The sequence below is a fragment of the Littorina saxatilis genome, unplaced genomic scaffold (assembly GCF_037325665.1).
Source record: "Littorina saxatilis isolate snail1 unplaced genomic scaffold, US_GU_Lsax_2.0 scaffold_3007, whole genome shotgun sequence".
In the NCBI taxonomy this organism is placed as follows: Eukaryota; Metazoa; Mollusca; class Gastropoda; order Littorinimorpha; family Littorinidae; genus Littorina; species Littorina saxatilis.
This window is the reverse complement of record NW_027125947.1, coordinates 1-11,045: the sequence shown is the minus strand read 5'-3', so window position 1 is coordinate 11,045 and position 11,045 is coordinate 1. Positions and strand designations below refer to the sequence as shown.

Here is an 11,045-nt window from a genome sequence, read left to right as displayed (position 1 = left end):
ATTCAGACAGACAGACAGGGACACATTCAGACAGACAGACAGGGACACATTCAGACAGACAGGGACACAGTCAGACAGACAGACAGGGACACATTCAGACAGACAGACAGGGACACATTCAGACAGACAGACAGGGACACAGTCATGCATACACGAAAGTGGAAGTCTCTCACGACTCACAATAAAGAGGGCGTTGGCACACCAACAGACAGACAGACAGACAAGGCAAGACAGGACAAGACAAGACAAGACGGACAAGACAAGACAGACAGACAGGTCGACAGATAGACAAACAGACCGATATACAGGTGAACAGACACACAGACAGACAGACAGACAACAAAAACAGACAGACATACAGGTGGACGGACAGACAGACATACAGTTACCTGCATCAATGATGCCCTGGGCCAGAATGGCGCCGAACTTGGCCATGACGTCCTCATGCTTGTCGCTGATCACCTTGGAATACAGCTGTCTGAAGTGGGTCACCTGCAACACAGAGCACAGTGATGAGTGGGCGTCACGTGCAGAGAGAGAGAGAGAGAGAGAGAGAGAGAGAGAGAGAGAGAGAGAGAGAGAGAGAGAGAGAGGAGAGAGAGAGAGAGAGAGAGAGAGAGAGAGAGAGAGAGAGAAAGAGAAGAGAGAGAGAGAGAGGAAAAATAAAATGTCCAGGTGTAAAGTGTTGTTTTGTTTTGTCTGAATCAAATTTCGCAGATTGAAATAGGTGTCACGCAAAAAATTCAACACCAAAAGTCCCATTATGCAGAAGCAGCAGTCAGACTATTGATGCTTGGTACGTGTCCACGTGGAAGACGGCTCTTACCGCATGCAACAGCCTGGACTATTGATGCTCGGTACGTGTCCACGTGGAAGACGGCTCTTACCGCATGCAACAGCCTGGACTATTGATGCTCGGTACGTGTCCACGTGGAAGACGGCTCTTACCGCATGCAACAGCCTGGACTATTGATGCTCGGTACGTGTCCACGTGGAAGATTGCTCTTACCGCATGCAACAGCCTGGACTATTGATGCTCGGTACGTGTCCACGTGGAAGACTGCTCTTACCGCATGCAACAGCCTGGAGAAATCTGTGGTGGAGTGCTTGATCGCTTTCACGAAAAGTACTGTATCTTTAACTTAACACAAAACTGTGTGCGTTTCTAGCGGGCAAAATACTTCAATGTGTCAGGCCCCGTAAACGAACAACACAGAGAAAAGGTTTTCTTCCACGAAGGCACCTGTTGCCCACGCTCTTATCCCACGTATCAAGCCACTGAATGCTCCTCCCACGCCGCCATTGAAACAACCGACGATGAAGATTTCACCTGTTTTTGTAAGCAACAGTAGAAATGGTCGTTCAGTGGGAGATCTTTTTAGCTGCGTGTTTGGCCAACTTCCTGTGGCAATTAACATACTCGGCCAGAAAAAGGAAGAAAGAAACAAATCTTCACAGAGAAGTTCCTGAGGGGTGTGCTTTTGAAATACCAGAGAGAGCAGCCATGCTGTTGAGATTGGATATGTTTCAAAGTGAAAAGATGCTCTTACCTCATCTGAAACTCTCGACTTATCTTTGGGTCTTTACAAAATGCTCTATGTATCATTATATGGGAAGGTATCTATGAAATATTTCACAATACGACACCATTTTGTGACAGCGCAGCGTCAAATCAAGAAGAAGATGGTATCTGCAGTGACCGTGCCGTACTGTGGCCAGAGGTCAGTGCTCCAACAGGACGACCCGAGATTCCCAAGTTGAGGTCACTAGCTGAACGTGCTACCCTTCCCTTACCGCTGAGCTGTCGTGGAACCTTAATTTTCTACCCTGATTGATGTGGTCGTTGCACCCCCCCCCCTCCTCCAAGTCATACAACTCTATCTCTGTCGTGTGTGTGTGTGTGTGTGTGTGTGTGTGTGTGTGTGTGTGTGTGTGCGTGCGTGCGTGCGTGCGTGTGTGTGTGTGTGTGTGTGAGAGAGAGAGAGAGAGAGAGAGAGAGAGAGAGAGAGAGAGAGAGAGAGAGAGAGAGAGAGAGAGAGCCCAATGCCATGCCTGTGTCGGTTAGTGTGTCTGTAAGTCAGAGATATTCCTTTCTTTCCAATCTCCCTCCCTCCTTAAATTTGATCAATCATGTGGTATATGCAAGCACACGCCGTATACCGTGGTTGCATTAGAAAAACGCAGCCGCCGGTTTTGGTTGCGCACTTCCGCCGTTTAACTAAGACACGCGACGTAAGTATCTCCACAAAATCACCTGTAACTTCTCACACATGACATATCATCACAGAAACATCGATTGTACTTTGGCCTAAGATGTTGCTGCATCGAACGATCGATCTGTTTCAATGCTTTAATGTGCTTGTGAACGTTGTGCTTCAATTATTTACACCTTTTTATGCGTATTATGTGCAAGTTTTGACTTTCCACAGTCACTACGGACATTTAAGAGCATGATAATGATCACACACTATTGTGCTGTAATCAATGGCAATTCCTTGACATCGGGGTCAAATATTAAGTTTTAAAGTGGAACAGAAGCGTCATATTTCATGAATCTGTGAGGACACACCACGAATTTTCGGTTGCACACTTCCGCCACAGTCGGTTGCACACTGCCGCCGTTGAAGTTTTGCTTCGGGTGCACACCGCCGCCGCTTTTTTTTTCTACTTCGCTTATAAAATAGAGTTTCTTCACATTGTTTAACGTCTAACTGACCACACAGAGCCGTCTTAAGACATAAAACATAGATAGGCTCAAAATATTTTACAAAGAGAAGGGGAAAGTTTTGCAGTGCGGAAATTTAAAATAATTGCTTTGTTTGGTACACAATACAACAAAACTTGCTTTCTTTCCCGGAAGGTACATGGTATAATCAAATTGCGCCAGCTGTTGGTGAAAAGTCACTGGAGACGATGATTTCATAACCTTTTGGTGTACTTTCTTGAGTAAATAGTAAAGTGTTGTAATTTTAATAATGTAGACTTTGTCTTTATTTGTGATAGGTGATGAAAAGAAACAAGAAGCAATGGGCAGAATTAACAGGTCATACATTTCGATGTGTGCCTAGACATCAAAATAACGTGAGAGAAATATTCTAAGATTTTACTGTTTCTTATAGCCACAATTGCATGTCTGTAATTGCAGATGGAGGTATCTGCTCAAACGCTGGACAGCTACCTTGATATTAGCGCTGAGGTAGTCGTGGAGACGGAGCCTGTAAACCCTCCAATCGGACTTCCAAAAGAGTAAGAGTACTTTGATGCCCGCCAGTCTGGTTGTCCAAGTTCTTTGAATTTCTTTACGCCCTCATTTTTCAGCACGGCCAGTTCTCTCAGCTCCTTAATCCTGACACTCACCGTCAACACTGCAGCATGAAGATCTGTTGGAGAGAGCTGGTGTGTGTCTACTTTCATCAACATCTCTTCCAGCGAGTCCAATTCTTTGACTAACCTGTCTCGTCTTTCCATGAGTGTTGGAGATAGCTCATGACCAAAGAGGTCGATATCGCCTTGGTCTTGACTTAGGGATGAGTTGATTTTCTTGGCGTCAAATGCCACTTTCACAACTTTTGGCGTCTCAGACAAAATGCTAATCGTGTCGTGCAGTATTCCTGGCTTCAATGTTTCATGCTGAATTTCATCTGTTTCTAGATGGTTGAGGCTAGGTATTGCAAAGTTTATTTTTGCGCATGATGACCTGCAAACACCGAGTGTCTCCGAGCCGTCCACAACTTGACCCTGGTTCTTAGGACCGCCCATGAACCGGATAAATTTTCTGTGGAAAAGGTGGTACCCAGTTCGCCAGAATAGTTTCGTCTCCTCCCTGTATCTCATAGAACTTGTGTTTTCTTCACTGTAAAAGCGCACCACATCCAAGAATAACAGGAAAGAAATGTTGTTTAGCGGAAATGTTCCTTCACATATCAATTCATGCAGTAGAAGCCATGTTGACAAAAGTCCTTGCTCCTTTAATCGTTGGGCAGCATTTGGTAGAATTTCCAGCAGTCGGTTTATTTCAGCATCAAGACCCTCAGGTTTGCTAGCTTCACACTCACTTTGCGACTGATCTACACTCTCACTGTTTGACGGATCCACAAACGTTTTGTTTTTGATTGTGATCTTACCACTGCCATCGTTCACCTCTATCTCCTGGCCAGCTTTATTAATCTCTGCGGGTGTCAACCGGAAATCTTTTGACACGAACTTTCTCTTTCCCGTTGCTTCATCGAGTACCAACTTTCGAAATTTTAATGGATCACCACTATGCTCCCCTTCAATATGACGTACTACTTCCGTTAGTCTTGAAAAAAGGTCCGAACGGTAGTAGCACTTGAACTCCATCACCTGAAAGGAGCACATTCTTTCATTATAAAAACCACAAACAAAAAACAAGCCAGGGACAAAAGATCACACACACACACATACACACAAAAAAACAGCTCCTGGGTAGCCCATTTGGTTTAGCCATGCAGTCATGAAGCTGCATGGATTATATCCCATATTTATTTTTCGATATCAGGTTTGTACCAATCCATGTATCTTAATGAGTGAAATGAAATAGTCTTTTCGTTCTGATCATCTCACTCTACCTTACTATATTATTGTTATCTCAGTAGACTAGTGGTTGAGCGTTGGTTGTATTGTGTTGCGTTGTGTTGAGTAGAATCTGAAATCCTCTCCCCCGATGTAACCGGGGTTTTGGCATCTATTGCCATATCACAACAGAATGTTGGTGTCACAGTGAGTAATGACAATAACAAAAAAAAAAACCACATAAGAGAGAGAGAGAGAGAGAGAGAGAGAGAGAGAGAGAGAGACAGAGAGAGAGAGAGAGAGAGAGAGAGAGTGAGTGAGAGAGAGAGAGAGAGAGAAAGAGAGAGAGAGAGAGAGGCTATTTAATTTAATATATTACCAAATTAGTATACACCAGAAGGTTTATGATTTTCCAGACCTGTATGGAACATGCCTAGAGACAGACACAAATAAAGTCCTGTTTCTTTCTTTAAAACAGTGGCGGCGGTGTGCAACCACTTGCGACGGCGGTGTGCAACCGCAACAAAAAAGAGACGGCGGAAGTGTGCAACCGAAAAATCTTGGGGTGTCCTCACAGATTCATAAAATATGACGCTTCTGCTCCACTTTAAAACTTATTATTTGACCGAGATGTCAAGGAATGGCCATTGATTACAGCACAATAGTGTGTGATCATTATCATGCTCTTAAATGTCCGTCGTGACTGTGGAAAGTCAAAACTTGCACAGAATACGCATAAAAAGGTGTAAATAATTGAAGCACAACGTTCACAAGCACATTAAAGCAATGAAACAGATCGATCGTTTGATGCAGCAACATCTTAGGCCAAAGTACAATCGATGTTTCTGTGATGATATGTCATGTGTGAGAAGTTACAGGTGATTTTGTGGAGATACTTACGTCGCGTGTCTTAGTTAAACGGCGGAAGTGCGCAACCAAAACCGGCGGCTGCGTTTTTCTAATGCAACCACGGTATACGGCGTGAAGCATGACATGACGGGTATGCATGCACTGTGTGTATGCATCGCGCTTTTATCCCGAAGCCACGGCTCCAGGCAGGAACGGTAAGTACTCCTAACAGAGGGAAGGTTTATTAGTTCTCTCTCTTAGATGACGTTACCTCGCGTGTTCCGGCGTGCGTGTTCATTTCCAGACAATAAACACGTCACAAACATGATCAATATCACATCTCATCTATACATTACCTGTGGTTACGAGAGCGAGAGAGGAGGAGCGAGAGAGGAGGAGAGAGCGAGAGAGGAGGAGAGAGCGAGAGAGGAGGAGGAGGAGAGAGCGAGAGGGGAGGAGGAGAGAGAGAGAGAGAGAGAGAGAGAGAGAGAGAGAGAGAGAGAGAGAGAGAGAGAGAGAGAGAGAGAGAGTACCAGCATGCGTTTGTATACCTACATTCGCATGTGCGCGCGTGCATACGACTGAAAACATACACGCATGTGTCTGTGGGTGTGTGCGAACCATCCTGCTGTTTGAGCGACCGCGAGTTTGTTGACCCTGTACCGGTGACACTCAGTGCCAGTGACCGACATCCTAAGGCAGCTGTCCGTACGGTGGGCGGAACAAAAGACTGTACGCTGGCAATCCCACTGTCTCCCTCGCTTACCCTCCTCACAGAAGAACACTCGGTGAACCCAATAGAAAGGGATGACCACACTCTAATTCCCTGTTTGCCCGTCAGAGAGATCGGTCGTTCTGATAGCTCAACTTCACAGGTAGGCGGTAGGAAGCAACAGGTACGTTCGCGACAACAGGGTACAAACATCAACAACAGAGCGAAAGAGAATGTCATCTCAGAACGAATTTTTCGCTGTTCAGTGCCCGAAAGGTCACAGGTTCAGACACAGCTAACCAAGCCTCCCGGTTTTTATAGCTATACCTCCTTTTTAAAGACCGCGGGAATTCTGGTTATATGAGGCCTTAAAATCGAGTCTTTAATGGAGGTAAATTTACGGACTCAATGATGTATCAAATATCCGAGAAAAGGTACTAAAAGGGAGAACATCTAAAAAAATTTTGAGATGGAAGCCCCACAGTGCTGTTTAAAAGCCCGACTCTTTCCAATCAAGTCCCATTCCTGTGTGCGCCTCACCAATATTTCAGAATGTCATTTGGTGTGTCTACTGATCTTCCCGCTGTGTTCCTCAAGTGAAGACTTTATTCTTCCCGCTGTGTTCCTCAAGTGAAGACTTTATCACAAGTCCACTTTAATATTACAGTCATTACAAATCTTTACAATCAACTCCGTAAAGCGTTCCTAAACTTATTTGTAAACTCCGATTCCACAGAAACTCCATTCTAAGAATGAGAATTTCAAAATGTACTTTTCTGTGTCTACTGATTATTCTATTGTGTACCTCAAACAGAAACCTTTTTGTCCGACAACGTTCGAAATGAAATTATTTGTCTTTCGTCTTCTGTTTCTACTGTTGTACCAGGCCTCTCACACGACTTTTTTGCCTATGTTCCAAATCAAGAAATTGTCTACGTTTAGTAAAGAGACCAAAAAGCAATGTACTCACGTTAAAATGACGAACACGGAACGAATAATGTGTTCGTCATTTTAACGTGAGTCCATTGTTTTTTGGTCTCTTTATTGTTCCCTCTCACGTGCAGTCGCCATTGTTTAATACGTTTAGTAAAATATAAGCATTTCAAAATACAGTACTCGCGGAACATGAAAACCACATGATGTGACATGGATTTAAATACTAAAAAGAAACAGACAAAAATTATTACTATATGTTTTCAGTTCAATGTTGGTATTACTATCTGTAACTGGGGTATTACTGACTAAAGTAAAGAGAACACATTCTAGTTGCCATTTAATATACGTTGTATTGAAATGACTAAGAATGCATGTCACAAAATGGTAACTAGCTCTGGAGAATAACCAAACTCCATCTTCAACTCTCGCTCCTTGTCTTCAATCAAGCGACTAGTTTCTCACAGGAGAGGTACGTGCCATCCATCCTCGGGGAGACCCAGCGGGCGGTCTTACCATCATATAGATACAGTTACTACCAATGTACAAGCTTCGCACTTAACATGTAGATTTATCTCAACAGCGATGTTCCTTTCAGATAGTCTTACGACCACAGCAATACTGTTACCACCATCCTCTCATTTACAGGACGATTTCTCCAACACCGCTGATGGTCCATTCCGATAGGGAAGGCGCTTTGGCTGTTTTGCCCAACACAGATCTTCCTTGGTGATGGAAAGGGCTGCCACTTTGCCATTTCTCTGTTTCATCCCTCCTGAACCCACAGAGACCCCCCCCCCTCCCACTTCACTCCTAGACCGGCAAAGTAGCCAAAATGGCCATAACATTTCGGCAATCTTCAAAAGTTTCAGACAATCCTCCGTGTCATCTTATCCCCTCAGTGGAAAAAAGTACGGTAATCTGCCGAAATAACGGCAACAGTACTTTCGGCGATTTGAAGATAGCTTCGGCGTTTTGCCGACTGCCGACGCCAAGCGACAATCCTACCTCAAAACTTCTAGCGCTGTGGGTTTTGTGTATGATATGAAGAGGGATTCCATCTCTAGGAGACGCAAGTTTGGCAATGGATGAGATGGCTACTAGGTCCATGCACTCCACCCTGTACTGTCCATCTGCCGAACTAGCAAGTGCATTTGCATGTTTGTACGCGCTGGCCTGCGTGTGTACTGTACACAGGTGTGTCTGTGGTACAAGTATCCATCCACAGCACTGTGAATTAATCACTTACTGACATGTTAATGTGGAGACCCTACGACTGACGTGTTTGAAAAAGTTCGTGGTAAAAGTCCAAGAATCATGTCCAGAATTAACTGGGAAAGTAAGCCATGAATTCATATCCCTTCTGGAATTTTCCAAAAGTCATCATGATCGCATGGACCACGATTATGCTTTCGTTGAAACACGCTGCCACGGTTCTATTCGTCTGCTACGTTTGGTAACCTATTTACATCTTCCTTGAACTTAGGTCACTTTTCTTAACCACATACATGTAATGTGGGCGAGCACTGACCTTGGGGCAGCTGACTTCGTTGTGTTGCACGATGATGAGGGCGGAGGCGATGAGTGCTCCCTGCCTCACGTAGTTTACAGGGTCGTTTGTCATCGGCTCCAGCAGCGAAATGGCCTCCTGCAACACACAGACCATGCCACACTTAGTACTCGGGTTTTCATTGATCTATCATTGATCAATCATCATCATCATCATTATCACCATCATCATCATCATCACCATCATCAACACCTCCAACCCCACCACCACCAACAACAACACATACTCATGCAGGTTATTTGGTGCAAACGAGATATAGTCATCAAAATAACAATAATAATAATTTTAAACAACTCTCTGTGTGTATAAGTTAGGTCACATGGTTTATGTGAGCCAATGAGAAGTCTACTTTGTCTCTGTCCTTGACCGCATTCTCCTTTTCTTACCTGTTCCTCCATTGTGTACGTATAGCCCTAGGTCTTTGCCCCGTTCTTCTCTTCTCTCGAACCCCGTAACCTCCATACGGAAATAACAACAAATTCGTTTCCCTGTTGACATCAAGCGCATGCATTGTTTGTAATGAATGCTATGGGTGGCATTTTGTTGAATGGCAAACACAAATCCCGCAAAAAACCCACAAAAAAACAAAAAACACGAAGACACTAAAGAAAACGACAAACGAACAAAGTGCATGTTCCAAATCGAAAGCTTCAAACAAACTGATGAAGAGCATGCTTCCGCACACAGACTGGGACAAAGGCAAAAAAAAAGGCAACAACATGAAGACACTTAATCAATGACATTCGAACAATATGCATGGTCCACATCAAAAGCATCAAAGAAACGGATGAAGAACAAGAGCATATTTTCTCTCTCATAAGAGGCATACACGGCCTGACACAGGCACACACGCACACAGACACAGTGAAAAACGGTGACGAAACAGCGAGAGAATGTAAAGCAGACAGTATGTAATAAAGGCACAGCTGGGAGTATAGTTACGTTATCATAAAAAGCAGGAAGGACACAAGTCGTTATGAGTCTGCACTCGGTGAGAATGGTGATTCAATACGCACACATGTCATGTTCACCTGAGACACCATTGGTTATCAGATGCACTAAGGTTGTGTGTGTGTGTGTGTGTGTGTGTGTGTGTGTGTGTGTGTGTGTGTGAGTGCTTGTGTGTGTGTGTGTGTGTGTGTGTTTGTGTGAGTGTGTGTGTGTTAGAGAGAGAGAGAGAGAGAGAGAGAGAGAGAGTGAGTGAGAGAGAGAGAGAGAGAGACAGACAGACAGACAGAGAGAGAGAGAGAGAGAGAGAGAGAGAGAGAGAGAGAGAGAGAGAGAGACAGACAGAGAGCCAGACAGAGACAGAAAGAGATAGAGGCCAAAGTGACTGGTCAAAACAGCGTAGTTCCGTAAACACATCAAAGAAAATGAAGTATTTGTGGTATTTGACAACAGGTGGTTAGGACAAGAAGAGAACCCACCCTGGTATCCTGCACAGACGGTTTAATTGTCACCCATAATTGGTACTAACAGCTGGAACCAGTCATCGGTACCAAGCAAATCAACAAAACAGTCTAGGCCAAGTCTATAAATATTCAGCACAATTTGCTTTCACCGATGCCAGAAGACTGTATTACCATTTTTCACTTGTTTATATATCTATATGAAATGGAGGAGACTGGAGAGAAAACGCCCTTAGCTACCGATGCCAGAAAATGGAATTACCATTATCCACTCCCCAAAAACGATGTGTATTCAATACAACCTACTGAGAGGAAACGCCCAGAAGCAGACCAGAATTCAAAACCACACTCCATAGTAATGTGATCTTTCTATATATTCCGCCTTCGCAGATCTGTCAAGGCTTTTCCCTGGAACAAGCGCATCTTCCCACTTCGACACATGTTAAAAAAATCGACATCATCATTATGATCACTTTTGAATCAACGAGGGAAATCCTCACGGCACACACACACACCTACACACACCCTCTCTCTCTCCTTCCCTCTTCTATTTCCCCACCCCCTTTTCTCCCCCGACAATTTGCTCTCAGGCAATATCCCTTGACTTTGCGGTATAGAAGTTGTCACTTTTTTTCTCCCCTCCCTCAGCCAGGCAGCATCTGACTTCATTCGAGCAAACAATTTACGCAGAAAATGGAAGGAGGAAAAGCGAAGAAGCTGAAAAAGCGAGGAAAAGTCGACGTAAAACACGAATCAATAAGACATGCACGCAAACTAAGCCCCCTTCTTATCGTGTCCACAGCAGGGCGCATGTAATTTGCTTTACGACGCAATACAGGTCAACCCTCCCTCTCTCCTACAAAAAGACAGTGTGTGTGTGGTGTGTGTGTATATGTGTGAGTGTGTGTGTGTGTGAGTGTGCGTGTGCATGTGTCCACGCGCGCCGCTGTTTTGAATCTTTTTTTGTGTAACTGAGTCAATAGCCAGTGTGTATGTATGTGTATGTATGTGTGTGTATGACGTGTGTGTGTGTGCGTGT

At 44.3% G+C, this 11,045-nt stretch overlaps 1 protein-coding gene across 1 annotated transcript; it reads right to left on the bottom strand.

Moving 5' to 3' along the window:
• Positions 1-389: 389 nt before the first annotated feature.
• On the bottom strand, positions 390-8,714 carry LOC138954408 (26S proteasome non-ATPase regulatory subunit 1-like; the record flags this gene model as incomplete). Its single annotated transcript, XM_070326269.1, has 2 exons — positions 8,559-8,714; positions 390-492 (listed from the first exon to the last, which is right to left on the bottom strand). Coding segments are annotated over exons 1-2 (238 nt in total), but the record flags the coding sequence as incomplete, so codon positions are not given.
• Positions 8,715-11,045: the final 2,331 nt, after the last annotated feature.